Source organism: Psittacula echo (genome assembly GCF_963264785.1).
Source record: "Psittacula echo genome assembly, chromosome: 3".
Lineage (NCBI taxonomy): Eukaryota > Metazoa > Chordata > Aves > Psittaciformes > Psittacidae > Psittacula > Psittacula echo.
Genome location: NC_137736.1, coordinates 91,862,721 through 91,882,662, shown reverse-complemented (window position 1 = coordinate 91,882,662; position 19,942 = coordinate 91,862,721). Strand labels below are relative to the sequence as shown.

Here is a 19,942-nt window from a genome sequence, read left to right as displayed (position 1 = left end):
GCCGCCAGAGGCTTTTCCGAGGTCGGTATGAGGCGCTCCGCAGACAGACAGAGCAGTCCCAGCCTGAGGGAACACAGTCTGTGCTGCACCTCCCTTGCCCTCACTCCTTCCCTTTCCCGCCATGGCGCTACCAACTTCCCCGACCGCCTCCCCTGTTCCCGTAATAGCCGGTCGCGGGCTTTGTTCGTCTCTGACTGCGCCGCCTCCGCCCCTTCCTCCCTTCCCTCCCTCTCCCGTTCGCCGGATCTGTAGTCGGGCCGAGTGTCCAGAGAGGGCCTGAGGGACAGGGGAATCAACGGGTCCCGCTTCCCTCTTTCGAGCACCGGGGCTCCCTGCAGCGCCCAGCGTCCCCGCGCCCACCCGACCGCGCGTCCCCGAGCTGTGCGGGTGAGCGGCGGCGGGAGGCGCCATGGCCGACAAGGCGAGGGCGGCGCTCTGCGAGGCGGGCTGGTAAGTGCTGGCGTCCTCGGCTGCACCGCGGCCTGTCCTGCTCCGAGACTGTGCCGCCAGGCCCCGGGGAGCGGGCCACGGCCGGCCGCAAACGCATCTCTGCGGGTAATTCTCAGGGCGGTTCAGGGTTTCTGGGTTCTCTAGTTCCTGAAGTGTTCAGCGGTGAGGGAACATCCTCGTCCGAGTCCCAGCGTGCAGCCGGTCACGGTGCCTACGGGAGGGTGGTACCGCCCCCCGGCGCGCTTGAAGCGGGAGCGGCTTGTGCTCGTCGCTGAAGTCAGCTCTCGATCTCTCCTGACGGCCCTGTGGAGGGGGTGACCCCGGCTCCCCACCCGGGGCAGGCTGTCCACCGGCAGGGCTATGGGCCTCCCCAGGGCCTGCGGTCCTGAGAGGGCTGGCGGAGGCTGCGCTGCGGCCTGCCTGCTTGCCTTCCCTTCTTTCTGCTTCCCTCCCCTCCTGGCTGCCTTCTCCCGGGGGCTGCCTCGGCTAAGTGCCGGTGATAGCAGATGCTAGGAGGCCTGGTACGTGCTGATACTGTTACTACTTTTAATTGCACCGCACTCCCTTTCAGCAAGTGAGATAAAATGGAGAAAGTGGAGTTGAAGTAGGGTAAAGACACATGTGGGGCTTGAACCCAGGTATATGTGTTTTCGATACGGTACCAGTCGTTGGGCACAGCCTGTCTGTTTTGGAACGATGTGTTTCAGTAAGTTATGCTGTTCAGGTATGTAGGGCAATCTCTCATTTGTTAGCCTAGAGGTGTTTTGGCACTGTTGGAGGTTGATTTCTTTTTCTGTTATTGGCACTTGGGTAGTCATGTGTTATTTCTTTAACTACTTAGAAATTTTTCACCAAAACAATAGGTCAGTGCTAACTATTTAAACCCAAAAAGACTTACTTTGGCTGTAATTGAGGAAAAACTGCTCAAGTGACGAGAAGCTTCATTACTTCTAGTGGCATTTTGGGGATATTTCTGTTCTGCTGTTAAATTTAGTGGTTCTTCTGGACTGTGATTTGATGTATGTCTAAGTTGGAAAAGATGAGGACTGAAGTCACATGGTTTAGAGTTAGGATAGTTCATTTGGAAGGGACCTACAGTCATCATCAGTCCATCTGCCTGACCACTCCAGGGCCGACCAAAAAAGCTAAAAAAGAAAAAAAAAAAACACCCAAAAAAACAGAGCATGTTACTAAGGGCTTTTTCCAAATGACTCTTAAACACCAGCATGACACATTGACCACCTCCCTAGGAAGCCTGTTCCAGTATTTGATCACCCTCTTGGTAAAGAAATGGTTCCTAAAGTCCAGTCTGAACCTCCCCTGATGCAGCTCTGAACCATTCCCATGTGTCCTGTCCCTGAATCCCAGAGAGAAGGAAGAGATCTGCATCTCCCTCTCCATTTTCCTTCCTGAGACAGTTGTACAGAGCAATGAAATCGCCCCTTAGCCTTCTTTTCTCCAAGCTAGACGAACCCGAAGTCTTTAGCTGCTCCTCCATAGGATATGCCTTCCATCCCTTTCATCAGCTTTGTTGCCCTCCTCTGGACGCTTTTGAGTACCTTCATCCTGTGATTCTTGGCTGTTGCTGAATTGGAAGGATCATAATTTTGTGCTAATTTTCATAGCATCAGCTTATTTAAAGGGAACTTCTGCCTGTAACTTGAAATTCATCCACTTCCTCTTCCATGCTTACTCCTTTCTGAAAAAGAGAAACCTTTCCATAAAAGTGATTTTTATTTTCGTAGTTTTCTTCTCTTGCTTTCTATTGCATATCCAAAGTTTTATCACATGGTTTTCAATTCTTAGTTGTTTTACTTCTTTGTCAGTTGAACCAGTGCCGTTGGTAAATGACTTTCGGGTTTCAGCAGTAGAAATATGAGGCGCCTCTGAAATGATCTGTTATTCTGCAGTGTTTGCCTCTCTCCTTGGGGGCATATACTCTTAAATAGCTATAAACTTGTTATGCTTGCAGTACTGCAGGGTGTGAGCCAAAGACAGAGACTGAAAGATGATCGGCCAAGTAATGGGCTGATTATCAGGTCCCCTGGAATTTATGCCTTAACCTAGTTGCGTTGGGAAGGGTAGTGTGAAAGAAGGGGAGATGAATGCGTATACTTTTGAGTAATGTGAGGTGGAAAGAGATTTGTTTCAGAAATCTTGTTTAGGTGTTCGTGCACTTTGAAAAGAATAATAAACTAGACATCTATGCTTTTAACTTTTGCTGTTGGTCTTATGACTTTTCTCATATTATTATTAGATCTTAAAGTTATTTAATACGTGTATAAGTAAGCTTTCAGTGGTATTTAATGTAGTATATTTCTGACTATACTTGACTATGCTGGTGGTTAAATCATGTTCTGTACCAACTTGGTTGTCACTGTTGCTGTCACCTCATGTCAAAATGGTAAGTTTTCTAGTACAAAGATGAAGCTGAGTTTATATGTTAAAATCTGATCCTACTTAAACTGCAGAAGCACTGTTTGGCCTTTTAAACCAAGTAAGAAACCGTTTTTCTTCCATAGTAGCAAATCTGCAAGCTTGTAAGATACTGCTATACTGATTGAATTTTACTATAGCTTTCTTAAATCTTTAAAGATAAGAGACTTAATATATACACTCATTTATGTGAATTTCTGCAATTGTTTTTTTTTTACGATTCTGAATTCAAAACAAAGTTATTTTTCAAGTAAAGCAGTAACACAGTGTAGTTAATGTAGAATAGTAGTTAGATGCATATTTTTTTTTCCCAGCTAGATTTTGCGAGAGAGTCACCAGTTGTAAAATTGCCTGGAAGTTTATAATGTTTGCCTTTTAAGCTTGTTTCAGTATATCAATTACGTTTTTACCAGCTTTTGAAAGATGAAGTGGCCCTACTCAGTAAATGTAACAGTGATAGCTAAAGCTGAGAATGTGGGTTTTTATGAGTGGTGTTTCATGATATAAGGAAGAAATTCTTCACTGTAGAGGTGGTGAGACACTGGAACAGTTTGCCCAGAGAAGCTGTGGTCGCTCCATCCCTGGCAGTGTTCAAGGGCAGGTTGGACAAAACCTTGGGTGACATGGTCTAGTGGAAGGTGTCCCTGCCTGTGGCAGAGGGTCTGGGACTAGATGGGATTTAAGGTCCACTCCAACCCAGATAATTCTATGCTTCTATGTAAATGAGTAAAAGACTTGTGTAGTTTGTGTGCAGAACTGCAGTTTTTCTGAAGAGATGTCCTTGCACCTCTCTTTAAAAGTGTGCATTTTTTGGGCTTAGTTCTTTTTATTAAGCACTGCAGAGTACTTTGGAATTAGATTGACTTGAGATAAAATGTGTTTGTATTATACTGCAGTGAAAAAGATATTCTGTCTTGGAGCAGAAGTTCTCTATTAACTTCTTATTTAATTCCCAGATGCTCATGAGAAGGAAGGCTAAGGGGCAGACAGAGTTACCTTTTTGTGTTGTTATAGTTACTTTCATTAATTTTTGGAACCATTGTTCCCATTAAAATATAGACCTTAATAGAACCCGAGTTGTTGAATTGAGTTTTCTAACTAGAAGTGAAGTCCAGAAGGACTGCAGAATATATCCTCCTTGTGTAAACAGTGAGAATGGCACAACACTTCTCACTCATTTGCAGCAGAATTATTTGTTTGGTGTTTTGGAAGTCAAGTGGCATTTCATAAGAGAATATGACAAGCATGACCTCTTCAGTGTTCTAGGTCTTTGCTGAACTTGGGAATTACCTGGAAATGTCTATGTATTCTCAGAAGTTAACAACATACCATGTCCTACAGCAGGTTTAGCCTGTGGTCCTGCAGATCTTGGGTCTGGTTGATTTCTGAATGTAAGAAAGCACGATGTGCAAACTCGATAACTAAAAAACCTATTAGTACAACTAAATGTGCATGTGAGTTGTTTGCAAGTAGTACAGATTTTTTTTTTTTTTTTTTTTTTTACTGCAGTGTATAATGCCATGAAACAGTGTATAGCAAAAATATATATAGTCTTGTAAAAATTCACATATTTGGCAAATCATGTAAACAATGTTCCAGCTATGAAAACTTGTTCCCAGAGATGAGGAGGAATTGAAATTTGGCTTGTTGCTTGGAAACAGAAGAATACTGCTAGTGATCCATGAGAAAACTCTTAAATCTGTGCAATTTTGGTTTTATCTACTTTGTAAGTGAAAAATAGATGGCTGGTACATACCAAACTTTTAAACTGAACTTTTGGTGTTTCATCAAGTAATGTGCTGCATACTGGGTAACTTTAGATTGAAGATTGGTCTGTTCAGACTTGCTTTCTTGTAGGACTGAACATGTGATGTGATCCAAGCAAGAGCAGGTGCTTGCCTGGGAACACAAGGAAGTGCCCACAAGGGTGAATCTAACACCTCTAAGAGTGCATCAGGCATTTGGCAAAGTAGTCAGCTCCAGGATCCTGCAAGATGATCTACTTTTCCTACATATTCTTTTGCTGTTCCACTGAAATGTTTTTGGAAAACTCAGCTGAAATTGGTCCCTGAATGCGGAGCAAGCCCAGGCTGGATACAAGATGTTCCTTAGACACAGGGAAAACACAGTGATTCACAGGAGAGATGCATCTGTTTTGAGGTTCTTGATGCTCCTTTTCTGGTGGTTGTCATTTTGTGAAGTTTGGTTGGTACCCTGAAATCTCAAAGTGCCAGTACAAACCAAAATGTCACATTGTTGCATTTCTTGTTTATTAAGGTGTATCACTTACTGGCTGCTCTGATTGGTTTGCACTCTTGCTGGATCATCAATAATGGGTAGTTAGAACCTGAGTTCTTTATGTCATTTTTCACTCTGGAGAAGCAGAAAAGTTTCAGCATTTTACCTTTTGTTAAGAAAAACTGTTCCAAAAACCTAATACAGACACCATTTATTTATTTATTTATTTATTACGTTTAAGAAGGTGAAAGGTGTTAAAAATGACTGGTATCGGATGGAATTGTCTCAGCCCTTACAAGAAATAGATATAGGGCTACATTTTATAATTAAAAAGGTGCAAGGAAGGATAGCTAAAACAAGGTGATGAAAGGAGGTAGGGGGCTAACATGTTTGCAGAACAGAAAACTGAAGAGGGAGAACTTAGTGAGGTTTATGTAGTCTTCAGGCAGTACATAGGATGAAAGTAGAACTCTTACTCACCAAATCCTGCAAGATTATTGCTCACTGAATGCTACAACACTGAAATTGTACAGCACTTACCAAAGCTAGTAGCAGACTGGTTTGAAAATGGATGAAATATTTGACCAAGGACCAAACCCAAAGCTTATTTGCCAAGGACAAAAGGTTATCCTGTGGATTGGTACAGCTGATTAAAAGATGAGGAACTAGATAAATAAATGATTGTTTCATGATGGAAAAATGTTACCAGTAGATTTCTGCTGGGATCCAGGAGTTCATTGTGTTAAATAATACTCTTAAGAATGATAATGTTGTGGCACCATAGCAGTTTGTTGACACGGACCTGTTGCAGAGAGTCCAGAAGGGAGCCACAAAAATGATCAGAGGGATGGAACATCTCTCCTATAAGGAAAGGCTGAGAGAGTTGGGGTTATTCAGCCTGGAGAGGAGAAGACACCAGGGAAACATTATTGCTGCCTGTCAGTACTTAAAAGGGGCCTGTAAGAAAGATGGGGAAGGACTTTTTAGCAGGGTCTGCTGTGATAGTACAAGAGGTAGTGGTTTTAAACTAAAAGTGGGGAGATTCAGGCTGGATGTGAGGAAGCTGTTTCTTATAATGAGGGTTGTAAAACACTGGCACAGGTTGCTCACGGAGGTGGTGGGTGCACCATCCCTGCAGACATTCAAGGCAAGGTTCTGGGCAAGTTGATCTAGTTGAAGATGTCCCTGCTCCTTGCAGGGGAGTAGGACCAGATGATCTTTGAAGGTCCCTTCCAACCCAAACTATTCTATGCTTCTGTGATACGAGAATGGGTGAAATCTAAATTGATGGGTAGTTGCAGTAAAATTTTATGATAGTGTTGCCCAGTGATTTCACATGCAAATGTAATTCAGTTTTGGTGAATGTCAAATGATGGTCATGCAGGGGAAAATAATACTAACCTGTCTACACAGTGGTGAGGTCTAAATTTGCTAATGTTACTTACTTGGAGAAGGGATCAGAACGTTGGGGAAATGTTCACACAGAATAAAATAATTGCTAGGGAATTATGTGTATCAATGGTGCGTCCAAATCATTAACAGTGTACATTAATGTAACCACTCCAGCACAGCAAGGGTTTCATAATGAAAAAGTAGATGAGCAATGTGGAAGATTGTCTGTGTTGGGAAGATGAAGATCTTTAGTCTGGAAGACAGAACAATAGGAAGAGAGGTGATAGAGGTCTATAAAATCCATAGATCATACAGAAACGATGAATAGAAAGCAAGAGTAGCTATTTTTCTTAACACAGGAATTAGGCCACCCGGTGAATTAAACCTGCTACCTGATGAAAACTGAAGTAGCTTTACAAGCAATGTGTAATTAAATTGTGGAACTTAATTGTTGCATGATATTGTGGAGCAGAATAATGGGGTTAAAACTGCAATTAGGCGAAGTCAGGTAGGGATGGATGCACTGAATACTGAACTTTACAGTCAAGTTGCACTACCAGCTCTGAAATGGCTGAAGGCTAGGTATTATTCCAGACACTTCTGAATATTTGCTGTTTTACACTGTTGGCCTGAATCATCTGCTTCTAGCCACCTTGAAAGAAGGACATTGTGTCAAATAGACCTGGACAGCATAAGTAAAAGCACCATTTATGTTCTTATTTTTACATTAAGTAAGTATCTTCACACTGCAGTTCTGCTGAAGAAAGGATTTCTTCTCTTGATTAGAGGTGGGGGAAGAGGAAGTGGGAATTTGGAGAGAAATGAACAGGTCTATTGGAAACAGGTCAGAGAAAAGACAAGTGTGACAGTGCCCTATGTCCTCAGCCTCAGTTGTAATTTCCACTGCTTTACTGCAACTCAGCCTTCAGGTTTCCATTAGCAGCTGAGAGAGACTCTCCTCCTCTTGTTATGCTAATCTCAAATTGATTTATGGATCATCTTTGGGGAGACAGACTTCACCTGCTGGTTTCTCAGAATAATAGGGTAGGAAGCTGAAGAACTAGTACTGGTTGTCCTTGACTTATAGAATTGTTGCAACTTAGAGTGAAGATGTTGCTACTGTGAACCCTTTACTCAGCAACAGAAAGAAAAGAGGGAAGGAAAAAGGCTTAGTTTACTTGTAACACACCTAAAGGTGAAAGTCCTTTACAGATTTTTTTTTTTTAACAGTCACCCTTTCAGTGGCCTTACTTTTCTTGATATAATATGTCTTGTATTGATTCTCTCCAATCAATGAGTTCTGTAGGAGTGTGTAGGCTTTCCATAGCTACTCTCATTTGTTGAGTCCTTGGAAATTTGGATTGTATTGAGTCTTGTTTCAGAAGTTATTTACGTTTTGAGATGCAGATACTTATTAGGACAAGTGTCACTTAATGGGTTTGACTCAATGATGTAGTAGTTTTCCTCGTTCTTCCTCTTGTTCACGTGCTCTTTGACTCTCCTGCTCTTTGAGACACTGCACATTATCTTTGAGATGGAAATGTCTGCTGTATTTCAGAATATTTTCTATCAATTTGTCTATTGGAAAACTAACAGATGTAATTGCCTAAACAAAGTGATTGGGTAGAGTTTAGAACACTATTGTGACTGACTGTTTTGTGCTGATTTACTTCTTCCCTCCCACAAATTTTGCTTCTGAGTATAGTGTAAGCGGATCATATAAGAAAGTGATTTTGGTAGAGAATTGAGAGGATTTGGGCAGGATGGAATAGCAACATGCTTGATTATTATTTGCCTTTTCCAACAAACCCATATGAACTTCACAATGGAAGAGTGGGTTCATAAAAGCAACAGTGTGTTCAAGAAATCTATGATTTCCTGATGGTCAGTGTCTCTTACAATTTGAGCAAAAGTTAAAGGAGATGTCTTTTAAACTTGTGTGTTCTTTGAGATCTAAATTAGTAGTCAGAAAGACTGTACATTCTAGACAGTGGAAATCTGAGGCATTTGGAGTAGATGCTGGATATAGATGAATCAGCTTGCAGGAGAAAGCCCTTTGCAAAGATTCTGCATTTTGAAATCATGTTATGAGACTCTGAGATAGATTTTTATCCGAGACAGGGGTTTTTATTCTCTCTTGAAGTCTCTGTGTGCTCACACTCCCCAGACCCTCAATCACTGAGCAGCAAGCTGGTAGGAGGGTAGCTGGTGATTTTGAAGTGAGGTTTGTTTGTCATTCATACCTGTAACAAACTGATACTCACTAGGTTTTTATCTGTGCATATTTTACATAAGTGTTACTGTTGGATAAAGTACAGCTGAACGTAAACAATACATGTAGAAGCTGTCCTGAAGCTTCACCTTCAGCAGAAATACACTTAGAAACATTGAATTTTTAATATCCTATTCACTGGCTAATTTTTTATAGATTGCTTATTCTGTGATAGGCATAACAACATAATTAAAAGAATTTTAAGACTGATTCTCCAAGATGTGCATATTGTTTGTGTTTTCAGGAGAACATTTTCTACTTCTCTAGAGCAAAAAGAGGATATTTAATTCCAATAACAGTGAGTCTAATACAGCTGACAGAAAGAAGGAAAGGCTCTCTGGGGGATGAATGGATATGTGAATGTTTTTAATCACATTTTATGTACTTAATATAATGCATAGTTGTGAGGTGTCAGAATTTAAGAATACTGGACAACTCTAGGACTCATGCAACCTTTGAGCTGTTTCACACATTTAAGGAACTGGTTTAAGTAATTGAAGAACAATGGGAATTCTTGCATTGGCATAATTTTGAGCCCTTCACTTTGAGAAATGTGGAATAGGTATTAGAAATGGGAGCGTTGACATTAACTGACAGCAAGCGAAGGCTTACTCTTTAGTTAGAAAACAGACTGCCAAAGTCGCTGCTTTGTGAGAGAGCACTGCCTGGGAAGAGTGTTCAAGACAGGCTTTTTGTTTCCTGTTGCTTGTCTCATAGTGCTCCAGGAATGGCTAGAAGCTTCTTGTGCTGTGTCATGTCTGAAAAGGAGCCGTTGAGGAAAGCCAGAGGAAAAAAAGCCATGGTATGTTCAGACAGCTACAAGATACTCTCAGTGGCATGTAGCTGTGTCTTTGGCACGGCCCCAGCCTTACAATATTTGTTTTTGCTTTAACACTTTAGGGAGCCTGCCAATGTTTTCCTGGAGAAATGTGAGTGAGAAACAGTACTCACAGCCTGTATCTGAGTAAGAAGAATAATGAATTTCATTGGATGAAGAAAGAAAACTCTTAAAATACTTTTGTATTTCAAATTGCTGTGGCCTATTATATGTCATGGAGTAACAACTCTTCTCAAGGAGCAAAGCACGCAAGAGCTCTTGTCTGGTATTTTCTGACTGCAGGGGCTGTTTCTAGCATCTGCTGTATTAGAGCAGTGCTGCTTGCTGAAAGCTTATCTTATCAAAGCTTAGACTTAGTGAGGTTATCTTGAGCACATCTCTGTGTTACCTGGAAAAGTTTGACATTTTTGCATCACTGCTGTTACTGCTAGATAACACTGTGTGTACTTATCGCTAGATCTCTTCTATTAAGTAGTTGTAAAGACTCATGTTAACGTTTTGCAATCTGTTAAAGTTTCACTTTGTTTTGGTGTGGTGGTTTGTTTTTTTTTTTTATAATATAGTATACAGTATGTTACCTCAACATTTAAATACTTGTATAGATGAGGAGGGATTGCAGGAGCTGGGCCTGTTTAGTCTAGAGAAGACTGATAGTGGATCTCATTAATACATATAAATATCTCAAAGGTAGGTGCCAGACTCTTTTCAGTGGTGCCCAGTGACAGGACAAAGAGCAATGGCCATAAACTAAAACACAAGAAGTTTCACCTCAACCTGAGGAAGAACTTTCACTGAGGGTGACAGAGCACTGGATCAGGCTGCCCAGGGGGCTTGTGGAATCTCCCACTCTGGAGACATTCAAATAACTTTGAAAAAGTGTATGTTCTCGTAAGACATTGCTGCTATGGCTGCAAGCAGTGTAACAAAAAATACTACCAGTTAGGAAGAGTATGCTCCTGGTTCCACGTTCAAACTGCACTTACGGATACCTAGCTTGGTTTTGTGGTAGTTTGGCTGATCACATTCATGGTTTTCTTAGACCTATACTTGTATGTAGGTCAGTGGTTGAATCAGATTTCTATAGCTCATGTGCAGCTGATTGTCCTGATTTCAGCTGGGATAGAGTTAGTTTTCTTACCTAGTAGCTGTTATAGTGCTGTGGTTTGGATTTAGGATGAGAATAATGGTGATAACATGGATGTTTTACTAGTTGCTAAACAGTGTTTATACTAAGTCTAGGTCTTGGCAGCTTCTCACACCACCCCACCAGCGAGTAGGCAGTGAGGTGCAAGAAGCTAGGAGGACACAGGCAGGCAGCTGACCTCAACTGACTAAAGGGTTATTGCATGCCATATAGCATCATGCTCAGCATATAAACTAGGGGGAAGGCTGGCCCTGGACTGCTGTTCGGGAATTGGCTGGATGTTGATCAATGGGTAATGAGCAATTGCATTCTGCATCACTTGGTTTGTGTATTCTAATTCTTTAAGTATTACCATGTGGTTATCTTCTCTTCCTTTTTTGTTCTATTAAACTATCTTCTGTGGTTAAACTATATTCTGTGGAACTGATGGATAGGGGCAGAGCAGTTGACGTCATCTACCTGGACTCATGCAAAGCCTTCAACACTGTCCCACATGACATCCTTGTCTCTAAATTACAGAGACATCAATTTGATGGGTGGACCACTCAGTGGATAAAGAACTGGCTGGATGGCCACACGCAAAGAGTTGTGGTCAATGGCTCAATGTCCGGCTGGAGACCGGTAATGAGTGGTGTCCCTCAGGGATCGGTGTTGGGACCGATCTTGTTCAATATCTTTGTCAGTGACATGGACAGTGGGATTGAGTGCGCCCTCAGCACGTTTGCCGATGACACCAAGCTGTGTGGTTCGGTTGATATGCTGGAGGGAAGGGATGCCATCCAGAGGGACCTTGACACGCTTGTGAGGTGGGCTGATGCCAACCTTATGAAGCTTAACCTGCCAAGTGCAAGGTCCTACACCTGGGTGGAAGCAATCCCAGGCGCAGCTACAGGTTGGGCAAAGAAGAGATTCAGAGCAGCCCTGCGGAGAAGGACTTGGGGGTGTTGGTCAATGAAAAAATGAACATGAGCCGGCAGTGTGCGCTTGCAGCCCAGAAAGCCAACTGTATCCTGGGCTGCATCAAGAGGAGCGTGACCAGCAGGTCGAAGGAGGTGATCCTGCCCCTCTACTCTGCTCTCGTGAGACCTCACTTGGAGTATTGTGTGCAGTTCTGGTGTCCTCAACAGAAAAAGGACATGGAAGTGTTGGAACAAGTCCAGAGGAGGGCCACGAGGATGATCAGGGGAGTGGAGCCCCTCTTATATGAGGATAGGCTGAGGAAGTTGGGGCTGTTCATCCTGGAGAAGAGAAGGCTGTGTGGAGACCTCCTAGCAGCCTTCCATTATCTGAAGGTGGCCTATAAGGATGCTGGGGATGGATATTCATCAGAGACTGTAGTGACAGGACAAGGGGTAACGGGTTCAAACTTAACCAGGGGAAGTTTAGATTGGATCTAAGGAAGAAATTCTTTAGTGTGAGGGTGGTGAGGCACTGGACTGGGTTGCTCAAGGAAGTTGTGAATGCTCCATCCCTGGCAGTGTTCAAGGCCAGGTTGGACGAAGGCTTGGGTGACATGGTTTAGTGTGAGGTGTCCCTGCCCATGGCAGGGGTGTTGGAACTAGATGATCTTAAGGTCCTTTCCAACCCTAACTATTCTATGATTCTATGATCTTAAGCTACATTTTTTATTCTCTTCTCGCCCATCCCACTGGGAAGGGAGGTTATGAGGGAGCAAGCGAGTGAGTGGCTGTTGTGCTACCTGCTGGGTTAAACCATGATGGACCTTTTTGGCCCAACATGGGGCATGAAGGGTTGACATAACAGATATGACCAGAGTGAGTTAAACCAAATTTATTATAAACATTCATTATATTAGTAGTTTAATAGTTGCTAATCACAATGTTGATTTATTTGCTCTCAGAGTTGTTGTGCTTGTCCTTAGGGTTGTAGCACCTAACTTGCTGTTTATGTTCCCTGTTGTGTTGTTTATTGCCTCTGAGGGCTGGATTAATTTTTTCGTACTTTGTAACACTGGTTTATGATAAAATTGCTGATCTTGAGACTAGTCTGGTATTTGTGCTCTGCGTTGCAGTCATCTCCGTACTTCGGGAGCCATCTACCGGGAACTAGTAATAATTACACCTTTTACTTTTTTTCCCATGAGAAACAAGCAATGGGGCAGATGTCTTCCTACATCTTCCCCCTCTCCTCCAGGTTAATTACAATTGCTCCTGATTATTTTCAATATCCTTGGGAAGTTGAAACCAACGTGTTCCTATTACTATGTCTCCTGAATGCATTTCAAGTCTTGCTTAGGGTTAAGTAATCATTTAAGAATACTATCCAGTAATCTACCCTTAAGCTGGATAGTTATAAGTGGCAGGATGTGTGGGATAGTATGGGCAAATGCCTAGGACAGCTGGCACCTCCAGTGATTTGGAGCTTCATCCCTGAACAAATGCATAATCTGGAAAAACTAGTTAAATATTTGGAAAAAGCATGCTGTTGTCCTGGCAGTTTGAGGACACAAGTCACTGCGATGTGCTGGGGCCTGGCTCATGCTCAACATTACTCAGTACCCTCAAGGAGAAGAGAAGGTCTCTCGATCTGACGACAAAACTACGGCTATTCCCACCCCAGCAACAGGTATTGCATCTGAACTAAAGAACTAACCCAAGCCATTATCAGTCACCCCTATGCACAAGAAGATATATTGGAAACTCATTTAGTAAGGAATGAAGGAGCATCTAAGAGCAGGAGGAAGAAACGGAAGAAGCAGACTACTACTAGGAATAGAAGCAGTTGCTGACTGGGAAAGAGGAAGAATTCCTAAATGAGGTGGTAACCAGCTGATACCTATCCCTGACTGAGCTGCAAGATATGCAAAAAAGATTTTGCCATCATCCACGTGAGCACATTGTCACTTCCCTGTGCCAGTGTTGGGAGAATGGAGCCAGTAGCCTGAAATTAGAGGGTAGGGAAGCCAAGTTGATGGGATCCCTTTTTAGGGAAGGGGGCATTGACAAGGTGATTGGAAAAGGGGTACAAGCCCTCAGCCATTGGAGGCGACTCCTGTCAGGCATGAAGGGAAAGTATCGCTTTCAAGGAAGATGTTGTATGCCACCTGGGCAGGTGGACTACCTACCTCCAGCCAGGTGGAGGAGAGGGACAACTGGAGTTACTGAACTGTATGGATTAGATGGCCTGGCACGTCACTGCCACGGGAGCATAAGGCTCTAGTAGACACCAGTGCACAGTGTACCCTGATGCCATTAAGCTATCAAGGGGCAGAACCCATTTGTATTTCTGGAGTGACAGGAGTATCCCACAGCTGTAGAGCTTTTCAAATTAATTGTAAACATGTCGTAGTTTACTGTATGTTCTTTTATGTGGCAAGGGTATGCATGCTTTCATGCTGCTTGTATTGAGTGCTTTTTTGTAAATATGCTATAAATCTAGTTTTAAAGGTTTGTAGAAATGGCTGTTTCTTAGCATAAGATAGAATAAAAAGATGCCTGCCACTTCTGCAGGGTTGAAAATAACTTTTCTAAATGGAAAAATATGCTGTGCTATGTTACAATTATGCTATAATAGTAATAGGGACATGTGTATTAAGCACAGTTTAGTATTTTGATCACAGCTATTAAAAAAATATTTTCTGCTTGTAATTTTCAGTTACGCATATTTTTTTTTTTCAGTAGCAAGTAGTCATCTCTCATGCTTATCTTCTGAGCAGGTTGTAACTTCTTTTCTTTGTTTTTGTCAATTTTGGTATGTAGGAGGTAAGTATGTTCATGGGGTGTCTTCAAAAGTTGGTATTATTTTAGCTGAAACACTCGAACCAATTCTGTAAGAGCAGTGCTTACCAGCTATTCTTGGCAACTTTGTGTTGGTGATAAAATCCTGCTTTAAATATTTCAAGTAAAGCTGAAGGCATTTACTTAACATCGTGCTTTGTGAGTCAGCAAGCACTGGGGATGTTAAGTTTCTCTTATTTCTGAAATTAATACGAAGTGTCTTGAAGCAGTAGTGGTGCAGCTTTTTGACACTGATATGGAAGACATGCTTTAATAACAAAACACAGTTAATAATGTTTCGAAGTTTCATTTTGTAGTTTTATGGTTCAGTGCTGTTTCCGTGTGGTAAGAAAGTGAGATTTTACAGCTTGAATTGAGAAATACTGAGAAATAGTCTCCTTCATGAGTACAGCTGATAAGCTAAATAAGGTGATTAAAAATTGTCAGATTATACTTGATCTACTAAAGATACCATCATTTATTACTTATATGTGTGAATATTACATATTACATTTTCCAGTCTCAATAAGCTGACTTTTAAGTATCTGTACTGGAAAAAGATGCACATAATGTTCCTTTGAGAACGTGTTTTTAGGAATTAATTCTTACAAAGATGCCAGGGTTTGCTTTGGTTTTGAGATACTCAAGATATAAGTAAAGAAAAAAATGTTTTCCTGGACAGCTTCTGGAGGGGCCATCCTAGTCCCAGCCCTTGCTCAAAGCAGGGCTGACTTTGAAGTTAGGAGGCCTTGCCTAGTTGAGCTTTGAGGCTCAAACCACTGAGGCGGCCTGCTCTGGTGCTTAGCCATTCTTTGTTAACTTTTCCTCTCCCTTATGTGCAGTTGAGATTTCCCACATTTCAGCCTGTGTCTCTTGCACTTATTGTTTTACTCCATGCCTCTCAGAATTGGCTTTGTCTTCTTAAAGCACCTTCAGATAGTGGGGACAAGTGGAGGGGAATGAGTTCCCCCTTTGGCCTTCTCTTCTTCAGGCTGAACAAACTTGACGGACAAAATGATGCTCTCAGTGTCTCCTGTGATATGGGCTCCTGCTCCCAAAGCATCTTAGTAGCCTGTCTTCAGTTTGTGGGTCTTCTTCCATAAAATAGACCCCTGAAACCGGACATGATATTTTAGACATGTCTTTGTGCTGGGAGGAGAGGAATAACTACATCTTCTGATTTGCTGGCTATAGTCTTGCTGATGCAGCCTAGCGTGTTGTTACTCTTTGCACCCTGTTCTTTGCCATGAACCCGAGAAGCTGCTTTCTGTCCAGCCGCTTCCCAACCTCAGTGATTACAAGGGGTATGAATCAGTGCTTATCTTTGAGCTTTGTGATGCTCCTTTTGGCCAAGGAACTGCTATGGTGGTGCTTCTTACCTAGATCAGTACTTACTAGCATGTCATCTCCTATACCCTCCTTCCCCAAAAGAAAAATCGAAAATAAGTTCTATTTTCCATTATGAAAAGTTGTGCATCTCTTTTAAACTGTAAACTAGTTACGTTAATACAATTTTGATGTGCTTATGCTAGCACAAGCTACGCTGATGTGTGGTGAAAAAACTATAAGGTACTACTTGGTTATAGAAAATGTGATATATAGGAAGTACTTAATAAGAACCATTACCAGAATGCCTTTTTTAGTCTAGCAGCTACTTAAACTTCTGATTTCTCAAATTTATGAACTGGAGACTAACATGAATGATGAAAGATCTTTTCATTTTATGTGGAAGTGGTATTTTGAGTTAGCTTTCTATACATCCAAGAAACTTAAATTGTTCTGTTCGCCAGCCACATCTTTCCTTGTTCATTCTCTACAGTGAATGATCTTGTGCTTTCCTTTGCTATGTTGATCAAAGTTTCTGTCCCAGTACTGTGCCTTTAATCAAGTCCAATAACTGATGTCTGTAGAGAAGCCAGAGAGTGTGACAATAAGCAGAGGTGATGTTTCAGAGTGTTTCCCCAGATTTTAAATATTGAGTTATTGGGGTTTTTTTTTAGTTGTGTTTTTTATTTATCCCTCCCCCACCATTTTCTCAGCTGGATGTTTTCCTTTAGTTTCTGGATCTATGCAATATTATTTTGAACCTATGTAAAATTTTAGCAGCCACAGAGCACTGAATGACAACTTTATATGAAGCACCCTTTTCCTAAGTTTGCTGAGATTCCCACTTGCTAATTTTCAGACAGTGAATAACCAATCCCTTCTTATGTCTATAATGTCACTTGCAACCATTAGATACGTTATATTCCTTCTTCAATCTTTGTCACATTGAAGAAGCCTGTTCTGTGTAGTTAATCTTCAGAAGAAAGGCGTTCCATATGCTTGCTCAGCTTTGTTACTGTCAAAAAAAGAGGGGCAGACAGAAGGCAGAGGGAGGGATTGTTTAGGAAAAGAAGTGATCTGATGAGGACAAACAAAAAAGAGAACAATGAAGAGAGATACCTTGTAGGTATGTATCATTCCGTCTCTGTCATTACTCAGTACCAAATGACTGAGAAAAGGTGACGTAATGCAGATGTGGTATTATTGAACTTTCCCCTCTGCAAGTTATCAGATTATTAGGCTAAATATAATGCATGATAAATTACGTGCAAGTTTAAGAGTGTGAACAGTCTTTTGCAGTTACAAGAGGTACAGCTTGGCTTGCATGGGCTTCTGTGAGACTTGGTGACTGTGTGTGGGTATGTTCCTATGTTGTTAAGCATGAAAAATAAAAAAGTTTAGCTTGGTGATATACCTGGTCTACTACTTGTAACTGATGACACTCTTCATCTGACTACTCAGCTGAGAGGTGGTTATTTCTTGAGATGTCTTACTTCAGGGGGTTCTTGTCCGCCTGCATCCATTGGAGTCCTGACCCTATCACATACTGTGAATGCTTTTTTTTTCTGCATAATGAAGATGTCTATTTCAGTGTGTATTTTTCTAGCTTAATATTATTCTTAAATGTTGTGACACACACTTGATTTCACTATTACTTAATGAGAATATCATGACATAAACTTGCATTAAAGTAGCTTGCATTAAAGAAAGTGTGGTTTTCAGTCATAGCATTGAATGGTTACGTGACTCTGACGAAATGAAAAATGGTCCCAAAATAAGCTTTTGATAGCTATGGAAATATGAAAATGTGGCTGTCTTCAAGCTTGTGCCCTCAGCTCCTAAAGTGAACTCATCCTAAATTTTCTGCTTTGACTCCTGTGACCACCTGTTGCAGTGCCCGTGGTGCTCTCTAATGCCTGTGTACTATCATGCCTTCATTCCCTTCTTGTGGTCTGTCCTACCGCAGAACACATTTGGCTTCTCTTCACATCTCTCTCCATTTGGCAAGCACCAGCGTGTGTTATGGCTGGTTTGGAGCTAGGCGAGTGCCTTGATAGACCAGTTTATTGCTGCTGCTCAAAATGGATGAGAGCCAAGTTCTGTTTCCCTTTTCCACAATGCAACTGCTAATTTGTATGTCTTGCTTCTAGCCAGCAGCCCATTTCTGTGAAACTTAGTAGAACTCAGTGTCTTTGAGACCTCTGTTTCTCTGTCAAATTTGGCTGAAATTGGCCTGCATGATTAAAATTCATTGGTGTGACAGGGCTGCCAGACAGACTGCATAATGTATAATCACTGCTTTCTAAGGGTAATTGAATTCAACTGCATTTAAGAAACTTTTGGTTTTGTCTGCTGAAACAAAAAGGAAGAAATCAGACTTTGTATGAAATGATTTATTTAACCTGTGAAGTGTTTGCTTTTTCCAAGTATTGAATACAAACAGGAGGCAGGAGAAAGATGGCAAAAGTGCCTGTCTTCTCTTTCTTACGTTTATTAGCTCAGCAGCAAGATTGTTTCAGCATAGGTGAAATGGATACCAGCTTAGGCCCTGGGGACTTGAACCATGCATTCTGCCTCCTCTGTGAGAGTGCTTTGTCTGTAAATCCCTAATATACACATGGTGAAAGTCTTTCTTCTTTGATGTCATTCCATGTTTTATAAATAACCAAACTTCCTTTAGAGTTGCCTCATCATCTTGGGCAAATTGCTTCTTAGGCTCAGTGAGTCAGTCAGTCTAGTTTGGTGGTGGTTTTTTTTCTTTCCTTTGTGTGTATTTTAACATTTGGAAAAACTTCAACAGGAGGAGTTGACAAAGGCTCAGATACCTAGCACTGAAACTGCGGAGAGATGCTAATGTTCATGCAGTGCTGTGATTTGAATTCTTATTTTTGTACATGATGTTATTTGTTGTACAATTACCCACTGCAGTTATTCTTTGCTAGGAAAATGTGCAGCTGCAGTAAAGTGCTTTTAATCCCTTCATGTCTTTAGAAGCAGAAACTAAGCTCATAATTCCACTTCAGGTTGGAAGTGACCATTTCTTGAAAGTCTTGTGAGGTAGATAAAATTTCAGCAGGTGCAGAAAGGATTTTATCAGAAGTTGTCCAAAACAAAAAGGGCTGAGGGGGATGTTCTTCTCTTACGATTTAATTTATAGGGTTTTTAATTAGTTATTGATGGATGGTTATCCGTCAAAGCGTAAGAGAATAATTTTTGAAGGACATTAACTTCATAGAAAATTGAAGTTTTCAGCACATCTTATCTTGATTTGAAGCGATGTCTTCAAAATAAGGAAGATGATGGTCCTCAGCATTGCTTTGCAGATTTCACTTTTTCATCACATTATGAGGCACCATGACTTGTCCTAACTTGAGTTAGTCATGTGGTTCTCTTCTCCCTGGGAATCGGAACGCAGAACTTAACTTCTCTGTTTATCCTGATGCATTAGTTTTGTTCACTACCACCTCCTCCCTTAACCTGTCAGAGATCAAGAGCAAGTGCCTGTCATCTTCTAGGCCATTTCTGTGCCCTTCCTCTGGACTTGCTCCAGCTGGTCTATGTTTTTCCTGAACTGAGGACTTCAGAGCTGAATGCAGTACTACTGCAGGTACTCACCAGAGCAGAGGGGCAGAATCGCTTCCCTTGACCTGATGATCACGCTCCTTTTGATGCAGCCCAGTGTACAGTTGGCTTTCTGGGCTGAGAGCGCACACTTCTGGGTCATGTCCAATTTTTCATCCACCAGTAGCACCAAGTCCTTTTCCATCTGGCTGCCTTCAATCCCTTCAGTCCCTCACCTGTACTGATAAGGGGGTTGCCCTGACCTGTGTGCAGGACCTTGCATGAGGTTCACACTGGCCCACTCGTCCAGGCGCCTCCTGATGACATCCCTTCCCTTAGGTGTGTCAACCGCACCACTCAGCTTCGTATTACTAGAATAAAAAAAATGGCAAGCCAAATGTCAGTTGCTTTGTCTGAGCATACTTAGAGCAGTACTCTTTACCTGCCTCCCCATAGATGTTATTGAGTCTTTATGTAACACTTTGGTGACGATCTCCTTATTTCTGGACAGTGATTGAGAGAGGACTGCTTTGCATCATATGCAGAAG

The 19,942-nt window shown here is 41.8% G+C and overlaps 1 protein-coding gene across 1 annotated transcript in view; it reads left to right on the top strand.

Moving 5' to 3' along the window:
• Window positions 1-409: 409 nt before the first annotated feature.
• TDRD3 (tudor domain containing 3) overlaps window positions 410-19,942 on the top strand; it is a gene marked incomplete at its 5' end in the record, with an annotated part of 104,930 nt that continues 85,397 nt past the window's right edge. The window contains one exon of the mRNA XM_080613211.1: window positions 410-450. Within this exon, the coding sequence (XP_080469337.1) occupies window positions 410-450 (41 nt within the window). The remainder of the gene's footprint in view (window positions 451-19,942) is intronic.